This window comes from Chamaea fasciata, unplaced genomic scaffold, assembly GCF_029207755.1.
Source record: "Chamaea fasciata isolate MVZ Bird 193981 ecotype frontalis unplaced genomic scaffold, bChaFas1.0.hap1 SCAF_14, whole genome shotgun sequence".
In the NCBI taxonomy this organism is placed as follows: Eukaryota; Metazoa; Chordata; class Aves; order Passeriformes; family Sylviidae; genus Chamaea; species Chamaea fasciata.
In genome coordinates this window covers 447,218-471,079 of record NW_027094099.1, presented here as the reverse complement: position 1 = coordinate 471,079, position 23,862 = coordinate 447,218, and the positions used below count along the sequence as shown (strand labels likewise).

The window sequence follows — 23,862 nt, the reverse complement described above, 5'->3', positions numbered from 1 at the left end:
TGTAAAATTTCTTATGCAGAATGGTATTCCAAAAGATCATTCCATGATATTTCTCTCCTTGTCTTTTCATTCAGCTTTCTTGGATAGATCCTGCAAATTTCATATTTCAGTGGTATAGGTTCTCAGAGACACATTTAATTGATAAAAAATCAGGAATACAAGGGCTGTGTTGTATATAATATGTTTTAATAGATTCTTTATGTACTTGTTGAACTCAGATCCCTCAAGAGTTGGAGGTAGGAAAGGTGGAGAGATGAAAGACACTGAATAAATGAAAGAAGGATGAATGTGTCACCTTACTTATGTTCTAACTTCTGTCAACACCCAAAACCAGATGACAAATACATCTCCAAACAAAATCTGTGCCTGATTTTGTTTTGAAAACTTCCTAGGTTGCTCTGGCTTACTTGTGTATTTTGTACTCAACAGTGATCTAAAGCAGCTCTGGACAAGATTGGCAGACTACTTAGTGCTTGCAAAAATCCGCAATTCACTGGGGCTTTCTTCCTGTCAGAAGCACTTTTCTGGTGCTGCTCCTCTCAATACAGAAACGCTGTATTTCTTCTTGGGTCTGAACATCACCCTGTATGAGGCCTATGGGATGAGTGAGACCACAGGCCCACATTGCCTGTCTGGGCCTTCCATTTACAGGCAGCACAGGTAATTTTGTTTTTATTACAGTTTTTTTAATATGATCTGTTTCATTTTATCTATGAAAAGAGTATTCACTAAGGTCAGCAAAATATTACAGCTTATTTTATTTTCCCTGAGTGCATTGCCACTCTTTTGTGACTTTGGGAGTCAGAATAATTTCCAGATCAGAATTTGAACCTATTGACTCCATAGCACACTGTGCCAGGAGCAGTGAAACCGAGCTACAGCATTATAGCCAAACACAGTGACTACATCTGACATTTACTCTAGCCCTGACCCAGGGGAGGGAGGAATGCAAGACCTCAAAATCAAAAATGGTTTTATGCCTGAAGATACAGGGGGGAAAAGCAGCGAGCACAGGCCAAGACAGACTGCCAGAAAGTGCTCAGACACCCTGACAAATGTGCCCTAGTGAAGGAGTATCCCATGGCTGTCAGACAGTTACAGCCCTGTGATATTTGCAGTCTTGGATACTTTGACAGTTTCAGGGATTTGGCACATTGGCCAGCTTATCAGTTTTGTGTTTGATGTTTCTGTGATCCTTGTGGAGTTTTTCTGCTCTTCTCTGGTAGCTGTGGTAAACCAGCACCTGGATGCAGAGTGAAACTGGTGGACAAAGATACAGAAGGCAATGGAGAAATCTGTTTCTGGGGAAGGACTGTTTTCATGGGTTATTTAAATATGGAAGACAGAACAAAGGAAGCCTTTGATGAGGAGGGGTGGCTGCATTCTGGAGATTTAGGAAAGCTAGACAAGGATGGCTTTCTCTATGTCACTGGAAGAATTAAAGGTAATAGGCAAAATCTTGCTCTCTGTTTATGGTAAATGTTCAGCACTATTCAGTCATCTCTCAGATGTGGTCCATCTAATGAAGTGTCTTTCCTTTAATGCTGGCAGCATTGCCCTAACAGGAAGGTAAAAGAAACCTTCCTATGAGAAAACCACAGTGTGCTCTGTGTTCAGGGAAGGTTTCCCTCTAGTCTGTAGTAGGTGGAGATGATGCAGTTCCTACAGTGAGGCTTTTCATCTCCCAGACCTCTCCTCAGTATTAATTCCAATTAGAAATATAAACTACTAACACAGGTTTAATGTGTCTTGTTTGATTTGAATGATATCATTCAGCTGTCCAGTCTCCCTTTGAATCTTGCCAAAGTGTCTTCACTGCACGTTAGAATATTTAGGCAGGAAGGAGAGGCACCCCGTGTTACACAGAGGGGGTTGCTGTGGGTCAGAGGTCGGTTCCTCTGGTGCCTTAGCTGAAGTGTGTGCAGCCACCAGAAGCTGGAGAGCAGAAGGGAAAGCTACAGCTGAAGCAATGCACTCAAGTGTTATTACAGCACACTGGCTGAAGGCTCAGAGACTGAGACTGGTCGCTCACTGACTTGGAGGCTTTCCTCATTCGGACAGTGGGATTGGTCACAGGCAAGATGTAACTGAGGCAGATTTAAGAACTGAGTAAAGATCATCTTAGAACGTAAGATGCATCACTAGGGAGATAACACAGATGAGTGAATTTGTCACAGGTGACACCATGTCCTGCTAGGAATCAGGCCTGAAGTTGGTACTATTAATAGCCTGCACCAAATGCAGCTGTCTTGATTTTAATTTGTTTTCTTGTCTGATTCATCTTCCTTTAGCACAGCAGTAACAACCCCTTGTCTCAATTCATAACATTTGTGTTTCTCTTACATCTGTCTTGATTGCTGAACTAATAGCAGTTACTCTAAATTGTAGCATAGGTAGACCATCTGGGATAAAATAATCCTATGTCCAGTTTCATTGAAGTTTTAAATTCAAGTCCAAATAAGGACAATGAAAAACTAGGGGCCAGAGAGATTGGTAGAGGGTCTGAGACAAAGACAGGACTATTGCAAAAGGAGGGTGGAATGAAAGGAAAAGTTAGACCTAGAAATGTGTGTCTGTTTTAGTTGTTGAAGCATGTTCTGAACTGCTGCAAAGACAATTATTTGAGGACAATGAGAAGTCACCAATATAACAAAAGCAAAGAATTGGAATTTACTTAGAGAATACCCAAGCTTGTAATAATTTCATTGAATGTGTGTATTACACTTCAGAACAAATGTTGCTTTTATCAAGCCTTCCTCCAGTAGTAACTTATTTTTGTCTGACCCCTCTTGGTGGATTTAAGAATTGGTTTTAATCATGATGTTAACAATGAACTTGCTTTTTGGGGAGATAGCAACAATAGAATAGAGGGTGAATCCTATGCTAATTTGGAAGAGAGGATCTCTCACACAAAAATTCCAGTTATGTAACAGCCCCTTGAGAATCAGCTGTTACTGGGTTATGTAAAAAATATATGGAGCAAATATACTGAGGGTGATCTGAGAACTTGAGCACATGTTCGAAAAATAGTAGCATTTTTGTTTTGAAGATAATTAGTAGGATTTCTGGTATTTGGAAAACACTATATTGGGAAAAAAATCTCTTGTTTTTTATGTCAGAATAAGGAAGGCAGGTCAAGCCAGACATTAACCTGATCTTTGGAATTTATTTGAATTCAACTAACAGCCTTTCTCTTTTTTTTTTTTTCCCTAGATTTAATTATTACGGCTGGAGGTGAAAATGTGCCTCCAATTCCAATCGAAGATGCTGTTAAAAAGCAACTCCCAATTGTTAGTAATGCTATGGTGATTGGAGATAAAAAGAAGTTTTTGTCAATGTTCCTGACCCTAAAGGTAAACCAGTTTTAATATTGCCTTCAGTGAAGTTATCCACCTGCACCTAACAAAAGAATAATGATTTTGAACCGTTTGTAAAAAGAATTAGGATGTTGGCAGGGGGAGAAAACATGTAGCAACTACAGACAAATCCTGCTGGGTCTAAACTTAGAGTTACCTGATCTGCTAAACATCCACATATTTACTGCTGTTCCTCCGACATTTTTAATAAGAGCTATTTGCTATTTAAATGCAATTTTTTATATAAGAAATGCTGGAAGATTGAGAAGTCTCTGTAGCAGAACACAACAATAGCTTTGAAGCTTACAGATGATCAAAACCAACAAATGTTTCTGTTATGGGCAAACCCGGAAACTCCAACAGAAACATTTCACTACAATTTGTTATTTTTATAACACAAGAATGATGACCGTGGAACAAAATAATTAATAGCCTTGCTGTGGTATAAGCTTCAATTGAGAAATCACTGTTTTCCTAACTAAAACATTTGCACTTCAGTTCTGGGGACATACCTAGTGAATGCTACTTAGGTGTTTTCAAGTTGTTTACCTCTATGACTGCTACTCCCAATCTTCAGGTGTAGCAATGGGGAACAAAGAGACACAGACCCCCTCATGCATCCAAGGTGATCCCTTTACTGTAGGAATCGCCCCCTTTTATACCTTTAATCTCAAGCGGACATAACCAGAACTCAGCAGAAGAAGGCACCCACTGGCTGGCTCAGCTGCAGCTCCCTTGGAATGGAGAATGTAAACCACCACCCCCCCCTTTTCCAATTATAAATCTGCAGTTAGAGGCTTTCAGGCAAAGATTTTGGGATAGGAATAGCAGTTCTCTACTAGTCTGTATAACAAAGCAAACAAAAACACCAACTACAGCATGAATAACAAAACAGTACCAAGAACCTTGAGGGCTTTGCTTTACAAAAACCCAGGGCAGTTTGGTCTCGCTGCCCCTGCAGGACCCCCAGAGCCCCAGGCTGGAGCAGTGTGGAGCAGTGGAGAGTCCCGGGCTGGTGGCTGGGATGGCAGGGTGTCCCGGCAGGGCAGGGGGTGCAGGGTCAGTCACACTGTCGCAAAAAGAGCAGCGCGGCCCAGCTGCAGCAGGGCAGGCGGAGGAGCTCAGAATTCCAGGGCACACGAGCAGATGATGGTAGGTTTCCCAGGACTGGACTTTCTGGTGACAGCGAACTCCTCTCGCAGCAAGCAGCAACCCAGCCGTCCTCTCTCTTCGAATGCCAAAAGCCAGAGAGCCCAAGCTGCCTCCAGCTCTGTCCTTTACTTGCCCCCAAACTCGAGTTATCTCCCCCTCCGAGCTTTCGGCCACCTCTTTGTTTTGGTCAACCACCCTTAAGTACTTAGTCTCTTTAGAGTAAAAAAGGAACAAACCTAACCCCCAACAAATAGAAATACAGATTTAAGAACTCTAGGAATACTTCTATCTCAGGCTGTTTACATTACACCATAATAATTCCACTGACTGATGAGCAAAATGATTCCCTCCAACAATGGAGTCATTTGGAAAATATGGAAAACATGAAATTCAAGGCCAGAGATGGACTCTATGACCTAATTCATTCACACGTTTTAAGTCTGTTCATGACATCTGCACATAAGCCAGAAATATTTGCATTTGGTAGCCAAGGGGAGAGAAAAGCCCTTTATGATCTGCAGGTGTTTCTGCTTTTTCAGGCTTACAGAATGTCTGTGTATTTATCCTGAGCCTTCCTCCCGAGCGGGAGGGCCTGCTCAGAGAACCCATTAATGCCTTTTAAGAGTGAGTGTTTGATGATTCACTTCACTTGATGTTTTAGTGTGTGCTGGACCCCGATACATCTGATCCTACTGACATTCTAACAGAGCAAGCCAGAGAATTCTGCCAGAGGAGTGGTAGTAAAGCCACCAAAGTGTCTGAGATTGTAGCTACGAGAGACCAGGTGATCTACAGGGCCATCCAGGAGGGCATCAACACAGTAAACAGCACTGCTACCAACAGGGTTCATCGCATTCAGAAATGGATCGTCCTGCCAAGAGATTTTTCCATTTCTGGGGGAGAACTAGGTAAGACTTACTGATTTATCTTGAGGTACACGGAGTTAAGAGGCTGCTGATCCAAGAATATTCACTACAGGGAAAGGGAAATGGTTGTGCAGTGTGTGGTAAGAAATACAAAAATTGGAGATTTTGCTGTGTACTCATTTACGAATCTGTGCTCATTTGCAAGTAGAGCTCTTAAACTTCAGATTTCTTTGGGTAATTAAGCAATTTTGGTTAAAATTCCTTGTGCATCAAAATATTAATAACTTCCAGTACTAATACTGAAAGTGATGCCTGGAATGGCTACCTAGGACAGGCCTTCACAAGGTACACCTTGGGCAGCGCAGGAGTTTTGCAGAGACAACACCAAAGCGGACAGATGTAAGTTTGGTCTACTTGCATGTCGAAGGCCAATGTTCAATTACAGCTTCAGGTGGTGGAGTCCCATTCCCCGTTTGCCTCCCCCCCCTTTCACTGTAGTCTACATTTTTTGGGACCTGTGAAAATAAGGTCACCTTGGGTTTCAGGCCTAGAGAGAAATTGTTTTGTCTGAATAAAACGGGAGAACAGGCAATGGAGTTTGAGAGTTGTATGCCTAAGCAGTACTGATCTGGAAGATAAAAGCTAAAACTTAAGGCATCAAAAGTTTCTCTTTAAAAGAAAACAAAAGTGGCATGATAATGGAGCCCAAAGCACATTACCAGGCTCTTTGAATAAACTGGGAATTGTTTAAAAGCTTTCAAAAACATATTTGTATGAAAAAAGTAGTAGCCAGTTACCACCCTCTTATCTGCAGTTGCCTCTGAAGTCCTCATGCTTATGTGGAGGCAACCTCACGTATCCTGCTCACGTATCAACCTCACTTTTAGCCTTTATCTGTGCTTAGAGGGGGGCATGTTCTTCCCAAGAGGCTCTTCAATAAAAAATGTAGGCACCAAAGCTCAGAGTATTTTTGTTCCTATTTCTGGAATTGATTCTCCCTCTTTTAAGGTCCCACAATGAAGCTGAAGCGGCTCGCTGTGCTCGAGAAATACCGAAATGAAGTAGACTCCTTCTATAAAGAATAAAAAGTGTTTCCTCCAAGCATTAAGAAAGATCTGTGAGCAAAGGAAGTATTTTCTCATCAAAAGCATTAACAAAGATTTATGCTTTGAGTTTGTAGTCTACTGAACCAAACCACTAGAAAGCTGCTGTCAATTTAGTTGTTTGATACTCACCTGATCATTTGGCCTCTTCTTACAGAAGCATCTACAGTGTGTCCATTCTCCAATACTGCTTCTACTTTATGACCTAAAATGACTAAAACATCCTTCTGTGTTGCACAAAGCAGATATAACCAATTCCTCTAGACTGAAACAAAAAGTTTGTTATACAGTCTTCCATTTTTCTTTTTTTCCTTTTGTTCTACGGGATGTTTCCTGTAGCTCATGATGTATTTTTTTCTCGATAGCAGTACTGCTTAATGAAACTGTCATACCACTCCAGTAATAATTATTAAAAAAAAAAAAAAATCAAAAGGGCTGGGATTTTTTTCCCCTCCCAGAGAACACTTTCTGTTCTCTGAAGCAGCACACTTCAGAACCCGAAGACACTCCTATTTCTGTAATGCCTAGAATCTAGAATTTAGACTTCTGTGAACGCAGCAGTTCACTTCTTAAATCCATGTTGGAATAAGCATTACTATTTCTCATAAAAACAGATAGTCAGAAAAAGCAGGGGAATAGCTCCCTAAAACTGAAAGACACAAAGGAGTAACCACAGGAGCTCTCACATTAGAATGCTATTACAGAAACTTCTTTAAAACTGCTTACAGTGCTTTTCTTTGGGCAGTGTTTGTCAGTGTCTCTCTGCATGTTTCAGCAGTCACATTGCACTCATTCTGACAAATGTGGGCTGCATTGCTTCTTACCCACATGCAAAATAAATCATATTATGAGAAGGAAATGCTTGGCACAAAGTTGTCTAAAGGGTAGGCTGTAAGTGATCTCTGGCAGACAGCTCTAGTAGCTCACCCAGGCAGGCAGGCCACAGCCCGTTGAGACAACAAAATGATGCAGAACAGGATAAGGTTTCCATAAAAGTTCCATTACCAGTCTCACACATCTTACAGACCTGAGATTTGTTGCAAGTACCAATAATTGGCTCAATACATAAGACAAAGCAGCAGCTTAGGGTTATAAAAACAAAACAAGCAATAGGATTTTGAAAAGTTTATTCTTCCCCATTTTGTGCGCAATGGTAATTCAGAATTTAACAATATTAATCTGAAGGAAACAAGGAAGCAGCAGCTTGTAAAACACAGAAAGAAATGTCGCCCTATTCACGAAAAGCAGAGTGTGGGAGGAATAAAGCTCCTGCACCACGTCGTCAGACTGTACAAAAAAGCCGGGATGCTTACTTTAGAGAGCGACACGAGAAGTTGTTACTCCCAAGTTGTTTCACTTCTCAAACAACCAGCCCCAAACAGTCATAATAGATATTACTCTACTTAGGTACTTCATATGAATAGAATGAAGCTGGAAGAAGCCTGCTTCTGGCAGAAGGGATAATCCTGTGCTACACTGACAAGTTTGAAAATAGGTATTTTCTTATCAGGCGCAGCAATGGAAGCATTTCCTTGATAGCTACAGATCAGAACGACTCGAGTGACGATCTGCATCTGATAGGGAGGGGAGGCCAGCAAGTTGCTTTTGCACCCATTAAGTTTAATAAGCAAGGGAAATATAGATTCAGATCCCGTTGAATAGGGATGAAATGTATTTCTGGAACATAGGCACCAGAGCCAAACCGCTGATGTGTCTTAATCCGTTTAGGACTAGTCCCTTACACTCAGAGTTTGTAGAATAAAATTACTAGTCAATACAGGAAGACACACTGAACAGACTGTGCAGAAACTACAACACAAAAAGCATTCTAGCCGAAGTCATGAAAGATTCAGTGTAATTTTGCAAAGTTGATACTTTCCCCTCACAATATATGACGGAGGTAATTTTGTATAGTTTGCCCTCATTAGAACTTTATTGTAAAGTGTGTTTCAGAGAGGAAAACTTGTAAGGATTATTTTGGTGTACAGATGTGAAAAATAACTTTTCTTCAGCATTCATTTTCACCCCTCGTTAATGGTTGTAGGGTTTTTTTTAATACAGAAATAGATGAAATCTCTAGAATTATGTATTTTGTAATTCATGCTGGTGGGCTGGGCTGTATTTCATGAATCACCAGAGTACCTAAAGTGGTTTTCTCACTGCTCCTAACACAAAATTGCTGTTTTAAGTTATTTTATACCTGTTTCTGTGTACTTCATCTTGTGCTATTCTTAGGCTGAAAACCTATCTTTTTAATTTCAACAAGATCAATAAAGTAGGTTTTAAACATTAAGGTGCTTTTATATTTCACTAATTCTGTTACTGGTTTGTTTGCATAATTTTATATGTGGAAAGTAAAACCCTCTAATTAAAAAGTAATATATTAGACAGTTACAGTGCCAGTAAAAGAATGCACTTACATAAAAATGTTCACCAGATAGAAAAAAAAATAAATAAGACAAAGCACTTGGAAAAGTCCACCGAAAGCAGGCACAAGCATCATTTGTAGCCATTTGGACTAGATTTATTAATGGAGAGGCCTCAGCTAAAAAGTTTGCTTTCAAGAGGTAAGCAAACTCTATGCATGTGGGTATCAGGTTACATATATTGTACTCTGTGACATGTCCTTCCAGAGTCAGCAGCAGCAGGAGGAGGAGGTTTAGTCCTTGTCCCGTACTCGGCGGCAGATCTCGTCTGTGAATTCCGAACACTTGGCATTGCCTCCCAAGTCCTTTGTCAAGACCTGAAAGAAAAAATAATATTACTGAAATGTATTAAGGGGCCAGTCTTGTCTCTGAACAGTTCTGGAGTTCTCGTGATATGTTGTGTATGGACAGTAAATAAGGTCAGCAGGAATACATCAAATTTGAGTTCTGCATCCCATAGAGACTTCATCAATAAGGACTGTGCAGGGAGAGAAAACCTGAGTATACATGAAGTACTTATAATGTTATCAGATTTGAACATGATTTCAACATGATTTTATCATGATTTTATCCTAACTACAGGAAGGAAGTGTGCGTGGTCAAAGCTCTACAAAGTCCCTTAATGGTCTAATTAATGGTTAAGTATTTGCCTCTTCAGTAAGAAGTTTGTCCTTTGAAAGTAAAATTCATATAAGAAGGATGAGCACAGGGACAACTAATTGAGAGTAATTCAGAAAGATTGGGTCTTTTTCTTAAGGAAACCCACACAGAAGAAGCACTCGTAACTCTTAATGCTGCATGTTAACAATTCTCAATGTTTTCTTAGTTTACTTAGGAGATAGGAAATACAGAGTTAAAAATCTCTTTCATCAAGTACAACTCCTGTCTGACATCATGAAGACAGTAAAATAAAAATTAAAGTGGGCAACATTGCTTGTCCAACCTAGGACATGCACATTAAGGCACTCCAGGAGATAATTAAAATTATTAGTTTCCCCCCCATGTGGCACACACACATACCTTAATTAACTGGTTGAGGGGAAGGGAGGAATAACAAGCAAGAGAAGCATAGAATCATGGTTACTATTTTAGGATCTTGTAATTTAAATTGCATTATGGGGTTTTTCAATTAAAAAGATTCTCTCCATTGTGAGCATGTAATTGTAACATTATAAGTAACAAGTAAACAAGCAGCCATGTCACAAAACTTGCACTGTTATCTTCCATGGAATTACTGACCTGCAGATGGAGGATTTCATTTCCAGAGCAGTAAATAGGAACTTTACAGGAGCACCTCTTTATTCAGTTGTAAGTTTAGATTTTTTTTTAAGTGGCTCCTACACACAGCAAGATAGCTGCAAACTTAGAAAATGATGACAACTTTTGGTTTCAGCATTCTTGTTACTTTTAATTACAAAGCAGCTTCTCATGGTCCTGTCTAAGATAAATGAACCAGCATGACTAGCTGCTAATCCTCTTTAACTGCAATCTTCAAGATCTTTCCAACTATGTTTTCAAGAGATGGTCATCAATGTAGAGTGAACCAATAATGGTAAGACCACAAATTTGTCAAGTTTCAGAGCATAAGCCCCCTCTCTCCCCAGTATCCCATCTGAGTCATGAATCGGAAGACACTCACTTCCAAAGAGAAACATATATCATCCTCAGAGAAAAAAGTTAATACTGGATAAAAACTGTTCTTTTGCAGTCAAAAATGAGTGAAAGCAGTAAGAATGAAAAAAGAAAATAATTGAGCTGAAAAAACAGAAACAAGAGTATTACGGTCAGGACTGAAATTCTATAAACAAAGTGGAGGATGAAGCCTGTGAAAGGCAAATGAGCGTCCTTCACTTCAGGATCCAGATTTTAATAGACATGCTTTGTATGTTTCATAAACTTCATAAGTGAAATGCTAAGAGTTACTTAAAACTCTGATTCCTTTCCTGAAAAACAGCCATCCAATTCACTATTCTGGAGTTCATGAAGCTGTGGGAATGTAGGATGAGCATTGATGAGACAAAAGGAATGCTACGGCCTGTCCCCTTATTACTGCGCTGGGCAGATTTAATATCACCAAAGATAATAGAATTACTGTCAGAGAAGGACAGTGGCACTGCTCATGCAACAGGCCATCCCTCACTCTGGTGTGCATCTTCCAAGTTAATTCTTGCTTTGATACGCTATGATTTTAATTCACTGACTGCATTTATTAGCACACCCTCAGGTTACCTTTCCGTCTTTAATTGTATCGAAGCAAGCTGACTCGATCTTTGTGGCGTGTTTGTGCATTCCCATGTGGCGCAGCATCATCACAGCACTCAGAAGGAGGGCAGTTGGATTTGCCATGTCTTTTCCTGCAATGTCTGGTGCTGTTCCATGAACCTAGAAATGAGAGTAAACCTATCTGTTATCATGTCATTAGGCTGATTAAAATGGTCTAGGCAGTTGTGCAAGCAACCTGAGCCATAGGTCTTCATGTTAAAACAGGATTTACTTTGCTGTGATACAGTCAGTGGAAAGGAGACACCAAGGACCAACACAATTCAGTTCAAAAGACATCAGAAAGGGAAAACTAGGTTGCCTAGTATCTTTAAATTGTGCCTGTCAAGCTCTATTTCATAGGGGGTATTTATTATTTGAAAAAGTGGAAAAATAAAGCATCGGTCAAAAAAATGATGTGCGAAAAACTTCCATGGAATATTTACTTTAACCAGCCTCTCGGGGTAAAGCTTGAGCACCTTCACAGTAAAAAAGAGTCCTACAAAGAACTCTGGTAAATAAATGTCAGCCACACTGTATGGCATAGAAAAGTTTAGATTCTCGAGATGAGACAAAGTTATTACTGCTCTGCCTTGTGTAACGAGACTTACCGATTCAAAAATGGCCACGCCGTTGGCACCAATGTTTCCACTGGGGGTTACTCCAAGACCCCCGATGAGTCCAGCACACAAGTCACTGAAAAAAACCCAACCACCAATGAAACAATCCATTAATTTTTCTATATGCAGTTGCCTATCTGCAAGGTATTAAAATAATTTTGTTTATCAATCAGCTGCAACTGTAACTAAATTTATACACTTGCACAGTCTGAGAATAATACGGAGAAAGAACAGATGCTGTTAGCCACCTGTACCCCATCAGAACACTGGAAAATTCTTAGAACTACTAGCAGAAGACATTGTAATAAAGGAAAATTAAAAGGAAATTCCAAATACTGGAATAAAGCTGGTAAGACACAGGCATAATGAGAAGTACTAGAAGCACAGAATATGTGTAGAAGTCTCAAAAACTAATTGTTATGTACAGTTCCCTGTAACTACAAATCATACAATCATACTACAATCAACTACAATCATACTTCCTCTGAAGGGGCCCAGAACTACTTTTCAGATGTAAATTTCTTCTAAAAAATGTGGAGGAATTTTTCTCAGGTAGGTGAGTTACTGGTGGTTTTGCAGTGTATTGTGTGCAGCTTAAGGAACATTTTCAACTGACACCAAACTAGCTTTCCCCCTCTCTTTACTCAACAGCCTGCAGGTCACAAGTCTGACATTAGCAGATTCATCAGATATAACAAGCAAATTGAATTTGATTTCCACCAAAATTAACATGGGGAAGGACCAAACAACTGTGCCTACTGTCATCATACTGTACCCTCTGAGCTGAGCACACTGATCACCAAAGCTCTTAAAAATCTCTTATTTTCACATCCATACATAATTATTGCCTACAATTTGGCTCATACTAAGTTAGTCCTTAGCTTAGGACTAACAGGGAGAAAAGTTTGGATGACTTTGCAGAGCAATATTTTAACCTAAAATAAACCATTTATCTTAAGTTGCATAGAGCCTGGGGAAAAACTGAATAGAGCCTGCATTTTTCACTTTAAGTATTTAATGCTTTAAGAGAAGAGATTGTCTTCTGCCTCTTCAGCCCTATTCAGTCTAAGGAACTTGCTTGGCATTTTGTTCATACTTTTAGAGCAGCAGGTGAGACCTCGACCAGAGGTGACAGTGCCTTCTTCAAGAACAGACTCAAATTTATTGGAAAGTTCTAGAATAATGACATTTTTAATGGAATTTCTATGAGAACTTTAAAATGGGTGATAATGCACTCTGTGAAATGGTATTGATGATGAGACTCCTGTGATTTGATCTCTCCTAGTTAACAGTGTAAGAGCTGCTGTGAGGGCCCTGTGCATTCCTTCACCAATTCTTAAAGCAAGAAGCATTAGTTAGAATCTGATTTTCTTAGTGTGGACAGCCTTATCACAGAGAAAGTGCTGTTTTAAGAGAAGCTTAAGAACCATTTCTTTTTATCCGTAAGTTACCTTTAAATTTATTATCTGTACAAAAACAGGAGATGGATTCTAAGATGAAAGTAGTCGAACATGTAAATAAAAATTCCAGTTCAAGACTCTTTTCTCAGTCTCTCCTTAGAGGTGTGAGAAGAAACTATGTTACATAATACACTTAACAGTTCAGATTAAAACACTTCATTTTACAGGCCTTTAATGGAATTTATACTCTACCTAATAATTTTACAGAACAAAAAATGTGTGCTGATGGGTTTTGCCTTCAAGACACAGAGAAGCTCTAGTACTAATGTTATTCAAATATAAAATTTCATTTGAAGGTAAGGAAAAGTAATACATAAACCAAGAGCTGGCAGAATGTGACTGTGCAGACTGATTTAGCTGTAGGATGAGCTCCTGGTGTACATCGTGGTCCCACAGTCACCCTACACAATCTGTTTTGGCACTGAGGATGAAAAGGTTTTTATCTAATGTCTAACCAGGCATGCATTCTCTCTTACAATATAAGCCCTTATATTCTTCACACATTTGGAGAAAATTCTCTCTTGTCCCATCTGAACAAATATTCATCGCCTCCATAAGCAGAAAAAGATTTTTTTAAAAATACATTGTCATCATATAGCCCCTCCCATCAATATATTAATAATTGAAGCAGTTAATGTCTGTTAAGAAGTCTGAGTGCACAAGATGATCACCCCTCTGGCTTGCATGTGGCCTCAAGGACTGTTGGGAAAGTATCAGTATTTTACATGTTGGGAGTTTAAATGAAAATCTCCATACCTGAGGATGTCACCATACAAGTTTGGCATAACAAGCACGTCAAATTGAGATGGATCTTGAACCATCTAGAAAGAAGTATATTTTCATTCAGGTTAAGAATTTAAACCAAAAAAAAAAAACAACCCCACAACTAGAACATAAATACTCACATTCAGACATACAGTATCCAGATACATTTCATTAAATTTAATATCTTTACAGTTTTCTGCTGCCTCCCTGCATTTTCTCAAGAAAAGCCCATCAGACATTCTCCTGCAATTAGATAAGCAAGAGAATATTGCAGTTATTGTAAGGAAGCAGTACTGGAGATAAAGAAAACTGCATGCAACAGGGGCTTAATTAGAATTCAGAAAATTAATTTGTGACTATTCATCCCTCCTAAAATATATCTGTATCAGTTTAAACAGCATACATTAATTCTCAGAATGACTTCCACTCATTTATGAAAAGCTTAGTGAATTTGTGACGGTGATGTCACACAATACAACATGTTGTGACTCAGTTCAGAATAAAGTGGTGTGGAAAGTGCAAAATTCACCAGTCACTTTCCTCCTCAGTTTTAAAATTCCTTTTCCTTGTTTAAAAGTTTCTAAAATAAGAGCTTTGGAAGGAAGGATTACTACAAACTTGCTAATAAGAACATTGGTACACAATTATCTCAGCCCTGTCAATACTGGGTCAGTATTGCCCGTTTTACTGACTGCCAGAAGTTTCACATTTGAATAAGACTTAAGCAGTTATTTACAATTAAATGTTTGGGGATTTTTGTTTTGTTTTTCTCGAAAGAAGTGTCAACATACATAATATTTGCCTTGTGCACGGCAGTCACATGGCTCCTCTGATTGTTCCTGGCGTATTCAAAAGCAAACTCTGCAATGCGCTTGCTGGCTTCCTCCGTGATCAACTTGATGCTCTGCACAACACCATCCACAATCTGAAACACAGGGAGTGCATCAGCAGTGCAAGCTCATTCTTCCCGTTTGGAACCAAGCAGCAGAATTCTGAGTGAGGCAGAAGTTTTTTTACGGGTGCCAAATGTAAAGAATGGCACTGCAGCCCGGAGAGGTGGGCAGGGTGAGCAGTGCATTGCACAAGAGAGGAAGTTTTTTACAGGTGACAAATGTAAAGAATGGCGCTGCAGCCCGGAGAGGTGGGCAGGGTGAGCAGTGCATTGCACGAGAGAGGAAGTTTTTTACGGGTGCCAAATGTAAAGAATGGCACTGCAGCCCGGAGAGGTGGGCAGGGTGAGCAGTGCTGCAGCAGAGGCAGGAGCTGAGGCACCCACCACGTGCTCGATGCCGCTGTACTCGCCCTCGGTGTTCTCGCGGATGGTGACGATGTTGACGTCCGTGTAGGGCGTTTTGTAGCCCTCGATGGACACGCACGGACGCACGTTGGCGTAAAGGTCGAACGTTTTACGCAGCAGCAGATTCATCGAGGGGTGCCCTGCAGCAATTGGGGTCTTCAGAGGCCCTACGGAAAAAAAGGATACGCAAGAATGAAGGAGAAAATAAACCCCTCCGTGGGTCGGAGAGCTGAAACTCTAGGTCAGGTGGGACTCCTACAAAGGATCTCCAAATTCCTGTTTAACCCTTATGCCGGGATGCTGTGGGAATTCTCTGTTCTGTCAGCTACTGCACAGGCACGTTAATCAGCTGGGTAAAGGCCAAATTGTGAGCCTTACGTGGAACGGATTTTACAAAATGTATTCATTAAAACACATAAAGATACTGCTCATTAGTATTGTAGTTATTGCATACTATTGTGTGTCTTTGAAATGCCTTCTGCAGAGAGTGCAAAGGTTGGTATGTACTCACCTTCACCTACAACAACTATCAGATTTACAGCTTGGAAATTAAGGACTGTTCCAAGATTACACACAGCTACGTGACAGGCTGCCTCCTACAATTACCCACTTTATTGTGCTACAGAGGAAGAACTTTGGCTTTACAAAAAACTCATGATAAACGTAACAGTATTTAATACCCGTGTATTAACCCCTAAAATACCTTTTAATCCCATTTTGTTTTTATCCATGGATTCTTTGGCTTCTGGGGGTATCATCCACTTCCCTCCTGGTCCTTGGATAGCCGTAACATTCCTCTCTTCCCACTGAATAGGTGCCTAAACACACACACTCTATGTCAACTTTAATGTCATGGCTTTGCTTCAAGTTTTAACTTTCACAAGAAGGTGTGTAAGGAATTTTCTCCAGGCCTTTCTAAACAGTATTTTCTCTGGTGAGTGAGGGTAAGCATGGGATGTTTGAACTAAAGTAATTTTTGAAAAATGTAATTAAGTGGAAATGAAATTGTGTGAGCAGCAAACCATCATAAATGTAAATACCACAATGCCACCCTAGATGTCATATACACACAAGTGCTATTTCTTTAAAGGTTTTAGAGGTGTTGAGTTCCTTGTATACAAGAGACAACATTGTAAAGCCGAATTCATTGAGAACTTGTCATCCCCACTGACTGGAAGACTGTGTATGACATAGATTTGTATCTATTATCCCACTGAAAATCTGCACATGCTCCACAATGCTTTCTGAATTTGTATTCACCACAGGACTCTCAGTGGAGACAGGCTGCCACCCATTCATTTCATCAGGAAGGACCACAAAGGAAAAGATACAACGTAATTAAAGAAACTTCACGTTTTCAAATCCACCTTGGATAGTTGTGATAAAAAGGGAATATGCCTGGGTGCTGTTACTAATGTGGAACAATTTAACAGGCACCTTGCCTGAAGAGCCATATTTACTTTCTAGGAAACTGGACAAGTTCTGGTGAAGTTTCTCAGCTAGGGAAGAGAACAGCTCTTGGATACAGTCAGCTTCCATACCACTGAAGTTAGCCTGTTTGGCAGCACAGCAGTTGGATTGCTAAAATGAGCCAGTCCTTTCACACACACTTTTGACCTGCACTTGAAGTCATAATAAACGAAAGAACATCCTCTGTCAGTTGCTCAGGATTACTACATCAACAAGGTGATTTCACGTGACATTGAGTTTGTATTTCCAAAAATTAAACACAGCATTTGCTCTCAAGTCTCTACTCTTCTGTCGGCTAACAGTTTCAAGCCGTGCCTTGATATCACATTCTTCTCTTTTCATTAGCTAAAGCTTCAAACTCTTTCTACTGGAAAAAAGTTTTAATAGCTTAAATATGACCTAATCTCTTTTGAGATTTTAAGCTTTTTAAAATACGCCTAATTAACATTTGTTGTTGTAATTAAATTTGCAATGCTTATAGCAAGACAAATACAACTTACTTTGGCAGCATCAAAGATCTTCATGACAGCAGCAGAAATCTCGGGTCCTATGCCATCTCCTGGGATTAAAGTTACTGTTTGTACCTAGGTAAAGGAATACCAGTAGTACAACAAATGAATGTTTGTTTTCTACATAGAAAACATCTTCATGTGTTGTAGGAACCAAGTAACTATTAGAAAACAAAAAAGATTTTCCTTTACCAAATATTCAGTATGAAGAACAGCAGTCCCTGACAGAAGTGACAAGGACTGGTTTGCTTTCCAAGGGAGTGTGCAAATGTTTTGAGGGAATTGTTGATAAATTCGCCTACTACCTATTCCTATTTCAAAACAGAGGCTGAATGTGAAAGGCAGTTTCTTGCCCAGTACTCCTTGAAATTAATGAACGTAGCATGCTTTCCTCTGGAAATCAGGAGAGCAAGTTACATTACCGAGCTATAGCTCTGTTCCACATATGTCTACAATATCATCAACATGCTGCATAATACTGACACATGCTGGAAATGATTGTGTGGATGAAAAGCTACATTCACCTTAAAAAAAAGTCATGCCAAGCTAAACTTCTCAAGTGACCTCCTAAAAATCTCAGACCCATTTTAAAGAATACCAACTTATTTTCCTCTCATAATGTCCTCAGTCTTGTTTATCATCGTCAAACAAGTAAAAAAAAATGCACAGCCCAGGCTTAACAAATAACAGGGGAAGAATGTATTCTGCTTTGAAGAAAAAAATAATTTATGACCACTGTTCTAAGGGTACATGCTCCAGCTCATTTTCTTTCATTTAAAGATATCCAACAGCTTTTATGGGCTCATTTTTCCTGTCTTGGTTTAATATGCTCTTTACAAAACCCATGACATTTACCTACAAAAAAGGCTCACCTACTTTATTTGAAAAACTCTCAAAAGAATCAACTCACAAGGCAGAATTTCAATATATATTGACTGATTTTTTAAATTTTGAGCCAAAGTAATTCACCGTGCACAACAAAAAACCAGAGCTGAAGATAAAAGAACACTGCTGCTGAGCAAGCTGCCACTGATGAAATGGCTGGAGGGTAGTGCTGTGCTGTCTGACAGCACTGCAGGACACCACCTGAGCCTGAAACTTGTGTTTTCAATAGCACCAGGGGTGCCTCACCTTCTGACTTTTATACTGTGTAAGTGACCCTTCTGTTTCTTTTCCAACTGTTGTCCCTGCTGTTCTACAAAACTTATCATGAAAAGCCACAGTTCCTCTTTGAGATTAAGTCCTGCTTAGGGGTGCTGAGCCCTGCTCCTTTCTGCCTTCACTGAAAAGAAGGCCCATGGGCACTTCAAGCACCTACACATAAAGAAGGTAAAACATCTACAGGGAAATACACAACTAGTTTAAAGAGGACCTTAAAAAGACAGAATTTTAGATGCAAGGGATTCTAAAAGCAGAAGTAAAGTAAATCTAGTGCTGAGAGGGAAGTCTGCGAAAGAAAGAAAATGAGAAGCTTCTCAACAATCCTTCTACTTTGCCCAACATTTATTTGCGCATTCCCAGATGAATTCCAGAAGACTGGCTTACATCTGTATTTTGTGAAAACTTTCCACACCACTTCTATTTTTTTGCTAGAGCCTTTTGTATTCTCACACTGATATGCAATTGCCAATGACAGTGATTAACTTATATAAATCCAGGATGGCATTAAGAGCATGCATGTTCACTTGTTTGGCCCTTATTTTTTGGGAACGTAAGGATAACAACAGTTATTATCTTATAAATCTTACGGATTTCCAAACCCGCTTATTGAGAAACTTCTTAAAAGAAAAAAATGGGACTATTATACTCACAGCATTACCAAAACTTCTGGTCACCTTTTTTTGGCTTTTGAAAGCACCTAGCAATCGAGAAACCTGCAAAAGTCAAAAACAAAAAGGCGCTCTTTTACTGCATAAATGGGATTTGACAAGTTCAGCAACATTGCAGCAAATCTGCTTTTTAAAGTCACATTGCTTTAAATCTCCGATCTCAAAGTAGTATAAAAAATCCGAATGAAACCAGAGTACCCAGTGCTTGGCCAAGTTGCAGTCTAACACTCAGCAGCAGCCTCAGAACGCCCTGTGGGTATTCTTAGCACAAGGTGAGCCCAGGACAGCGACGCTCTGCCCCACGCTCCTGTCCTGCCTGGGGGACTGCACCCACCTGGAGCCCCCACACACATCCTTCTGGAAGCCAGGCTGCAGGAACTCTAACTAAATACATGACGTACTAAGGGTGAAGACGCGTGGAAAGCAAAGTAAAAAATCAAACACTTAATTGGTAGCAGTTGGTTGGACTGTGTCTTTACACGCTTTAGGTGATGTCTCCAAAACTACTTTACATTACTGTCGCTTCTTCCATTCAAACCGTGGTGAATTTTGCTCTTCTACCTTTTATACCTGTAGGTGTTGTAGCGTTGCCTTCTGCATGACTGATGGTTTTTTAAAAGTGGAACTGAAATGCACATTAAAGACAAAATTCACCATAGCAACAAGTCTACATATCACAGTCAAAGAATTACGTTTTCTGAGTATTCTGAACTGGCATTAAGCTCCAAAACTGGCATGGTATCCAAGCTTGGGCTCTTGCCCAACTAAGCACCATGGACAAAATCCCCGATCTGCAGAAAAATCACGGCCTCCTAATCTGAACCTCCTCTCTAGGACTGTTGATGCCTCTGGGACTTAAGAGCCAGAAGACTTCTAACAGTAGAGACTTACACTTCAATTCTGCCGTGCTCACACACACAGGCTGTCTGCAGCTGTCCGGCTAGAAATGACTTTGACAAGTCATATTCCTCTCCTGTCCCATTTCTATTTGTTATTTCTTTACTGACAGAATGGTGTATGGCAAACGGAACAAACTATGTTGGCACCAACAGAAATAACTAGAAACAACGTAATTCTCATGCATATTGTAACGAATGCTGGGGGAGAAGTAATCTAAGCTAGATCTATTTTTACTTGTAGCTCCACATGAGATGTACAAGGTCACTGCAACAGGCAAGCAGTGTTTACCACAGCAGGCCATATGGTCGAGGATGAAGGCAGAGCAATCAAATGAAAACGTGAAGCTGACTGTAGAGTGTAAGTGTTCTCACAATACAGTTCCTACATATAGAATCAGGATTCACATTCCAGAGTATGTGAAAGGGCAGAGTCTGTCTCGTCAGAAATCATGGGCCTAGTACATTATGCTGAAGTTCAACGTCGGTAACACCGGCAAAGAATCCACTCAAGGAAAACTGATCCATTCTGACCTTAAAATCACGTGTCGCTATTAGCCCTTGACAGCTCTTCCTTATTTTAGCAGATAGGTTAACCGGGATGGCCTCAATGAATTTGCCTCTAGCAGGCTATTACTTAAAAGCACGGAAGAAATTTCATTTCCTCGAGGCAAAAACCAGCATCTCGGTGCGATTCCCGGGATAAGGCCCGCGTTTCGGGACGGTTCAGGGCTGTAAATCCCGGAGGACAGGTGCGGGGGCCAGAAAGCCGCCCGCCAGAGGCCGGCGGCAGCTCCGCCCGGCCGGCTCCGCAGCGGCCGGCCCCGCGGGCTCCCGGCAGGAGCGGCGTGTCCCGCCTGTGCCGCCCGGCGCCGCGCCCCGGGGGCTGCCCGCGGCCGCGGTGACCTCTACGGCGCGACCTCTCGGCAGGCCGCTCCGAGGGAAGGCGCGGCGCCCCCCCGGCCCGGCCGAGTACCGGCCCCCCCGGCCCCTTCCCGCCGCCGGCCCCGGGGGGAGGGAAGAGAGAACCCGCGGGGCCGCCATCCGGCCCCAGCCCCGCGGCCCGCCGCCCTCAGAGCGCCGCCAGGGCCCGGCGGCACCGCGACCTTGCGGCCGGGCGGCCGCGCCTCGGGCGCCGCCGAGCTCCGGGGCGCGTCCCGAGCGCCGCGGAGCGGGGCCCGGCCCGTCCCCCCGCCTACCGTGGGCATCCACGCGGCCGCGGCCATGACGCGCCCGGGCACCGCGGCTGCCGAGGCCCCAAAGCTCCGCGCCCGCCGCCAGACCGGAACCGGCGCGCGGGGAGCGCCGGCCCCGCCCCGCCCCGCCAGGCCCCGCCCCGGCACCGCCGCTGCGGCAGCGACCGCGGCGCTTGGGCTCTGCCCGCGGCTGCCCGGGGCCGTAAGAGCCTCCTCGGGGGCGGTAAGAGCCTCCTCGGGGGCGGGAAGAGCCTCCTCGGGGGCGGTAAGAGCCTCCTCGGGGGCCGTAAGAGCCTCTTCGGGGGCGGTAGGTGCCTCCTCGGGGGCGGTAAGAGCCTCCTCTGGGGCGGTAGGAGCCTCCTCCCGCGGCCCTTGCGCTCTGCCCGCGGCTGCCTGAGGCGCTCCGAGCCCCCTCCCGCGACAGGCGGAGGTGCTCCCGAGGGTCTCCTCCTCCCGGGGGTCTGCTCCTCCCGGGGGTCTCCTCCCTTCTCCCGGCGCTGCGGGACGGGCCGGCTCGGGCAGCCCGGGGCCGCCGGCGGATGCGGGACTTCCCGGTGCGGTGTGTGAGGAGGTGTCCTGTGGGCATTTCTCTGGAGACCGTAAAAAAAAAACCCAGCCAGTTTTCAAGGAGGCCCCAGTTTTGAAACGCTTGATGGTTTTCTGAAATCTCAGCCTCTAGAACTGGATCGCTTATGGGAAAAAAAAACCAAAAACATAGTTGTTAAGAAAGACGCCAGATTTTTGTTGAAATAGAAAAGAAGCCTCCTAAGCCCGTGTACTTTAAAGGGTTAAAAACAAAGCTGTTGAAACTGGGACAAGATCTCTTGGAACGGGAAAAGACCTCTCTTTGCTCTCGTTCCGGAGGTAACCGTGCCGCTGCCCTCCGGAGCCGCGGCCGGGGAGCGGCGGCGCCGGGCGGAGCGGCCCCGCCCACCACGGCTCGGGCCGCTCCCCGAGCCCGCCCGGCGCCTTCGGCGGGCCGCGGCTGCGGCCGAGGCGCTTTGGGCTCGCTGCAAGTGCCTGCTGTATAGCTGGCTTTTCGCAAATATTAACACTGTGTGTGTAATTGCACTGCATTATGTTTTATCAATAGAGTTTTGAAAGGTAACGAATGTATTGTATCAGAGGGTCAACAGTAAAAAGACTGGGGTTGGTTTGTTTTTTCTCTCGTCTTTGTAACATCTAAACTGACCAAGCCAAGAAGGTATTGGGGGGGGGGGGGGGGTGTCACCTTGTAACCCTTCATGAAAGACTGCTAACTTTCTGTTTTCTTATCCAAATGGAAAGAACCAGAAAATTTCAGGAGAAAAATTTACGATGCCCATGTTACCAGACAGAATGGAGCCACCCATAAGTAAATCTATCAGATAAGATGGTCGGGGATACTTAAAACAGATAAAAAGCTCGAAAAGAATGTTTGAATCATTTATTAAGATCTATAGAATATGCAACACAGCGGTCCTTAAAAGACAGATGTTTGAAAGGGTGGGTGTGCTGCTGGCAGGCTTTGTGCCAAGCACCCTCGGCGGAGGGGATTTCACCTTTCCGTGTCCTAATTATCTATTTTTAATTTTTCTTAAACTTACACATTTTTCTTAGAGAGCGGGACTCATTTTTCACAAGCTCATACCTCTGGGAATGACCGCTTTTAAAAACTTCTTCTACCTTTCCTACACTTGGCAACATTAAAATTTGGGGTTTGTCTCAGAGTAATTTCGTACCAGTTTTTGGTGTTTTAAATGCACATTATAAAGTTGGCTTTTCACAAATATTAAAATGAATACTATACGTATAATTGTACTGTATTGTGTCTTGTTAATGGAGTTTGGAAAAGTGATGAGTGTGTTTTCTGATATTGTGACATAATGTAAGTGGTAAGGGGACTGGGTTTTTTTCTCTGTGATATCTGAACTGACCAGGCCTGAAAGTGTGGGGAAGGGGTTGTCACCTTGTGGCCCTGCACGAAGGCTGCTGGATCTCTGGTTTTTTTATCAAAATGAAAACAGCCAAAAACCTCAAGAAAAAGATTTATAAGACCCATGTTACAAAACAAAGTGGAGCCACCCACAAATAAATCTATCAAATAAGATGATTGGGGATACTTGAAACAGAGAAGAATGAATTAATATCTATTGAATATGTAAAACAGCAATCCTTAAGACACAGTAATTGAAAGAGAAGGATGTGCTTTCTGATGAGGCACCCCAGCTGGAACATTTGCCCTTTCTGTCTCCTAATTGTCTATTTTTATTTTTATTAAACTTATAAATTTTTAAAAGAGAGTGGAACTTGTTTTTCACATGCTGATAGAGTTAGCAGATTACGAACAGCTTTTCCAGTTACTTAGCTAGGTCTTGGGTGTGCTTGAAAGCTGAGGACTAAGATTGTGTGTTTCATTTGCTCTTCTTTTAAATGTGCGAGCAGAAATTCTTGGAATTGATATTTGACAATATACAGCACTAGTAGCCTGCATTTTCTGAGAATCACTTGCTTCTTTTGGTTTTTATGACAGGACACAAGATCCTCATATTTCCTCTGTTGATGTTTCATCTTGGTTTTGATGTTGATTTGAATTGAGAATTGTCATTCCGATGTCTGTAATGGCAGGTGTGCAGAATTCTCTTGATTCTGATTTTCCTCTTCTGGTAACTTTATACA

General features: G+C 41.9%; 2 protein-coding genes across 2 annotated transcripts in view; one reads left to right on the top strand and one right to left on the bottom strand.

Moving 5' to 3' along the window:
* ACSBG1 (acyl-CoA synthetase bubblegum family member 1) overlaps nt 1-8,568 on the top strand; it is a 35,967-nt gene extending 27,399 nt beyond the window's left edge. Inside the window, exons 10-14 of the mRNA XM_066195884.1 lie at nt 430-660; nt 1,227-1,444; nt 3,214-3,353; nt 5,170-5,416; nt 6,383-8,568. Of these exons, the coding sequence (XP_066051981.1) occupies nt 430-660; nt 1,227-1,444; nt 3,214-3,353; nt 5,170-5,416; nt 6,383-6,459 (913 nt within the window). The 3' untranslated portion in view covers nt 6,460-8,568. The remainder of the gene's footprint in view (nt 1-429; nt 661-1,226; nt 1,445-3,213; nt 3,354-5,169; nt 5,417-6,382) is intronic.
* Nucleotides 7,588-21,316, bottom strand: IDH3A (isocitrate dehydrogenase (NAD(+)) 3 catalytic subunit alpha). Its single transcript, XM_066195886.1, has 11 exons — nt 21,208-21,316; nt 19,095-19,157; nt 17,275-17,358; nt 16,008-16,122; nt 15,284-15,471; nt 14,799-14,932; nt 14,148-14,250; nt 13,999-14,063; nt 11,774-11,858; nt 11,133-11,285; nt 7,588-9,220 (listed from the first exon to the last, which is right to left on the bottom strand). The coding sequence occupies exons 1-11, from the start codon at nt 21,232-21,234 to the stop codon at nt 9,137-9,139; spliced, it is 1,101 nt and encodes a 366-aa protein (XP_066051983.1). The 5' UTR covers nt 21,235-21,316; the 3' UTR covers nt 7,588-9,136.
* Nucleotides 21,317-23,862: the final 2,546 nt, after the last annotated feature.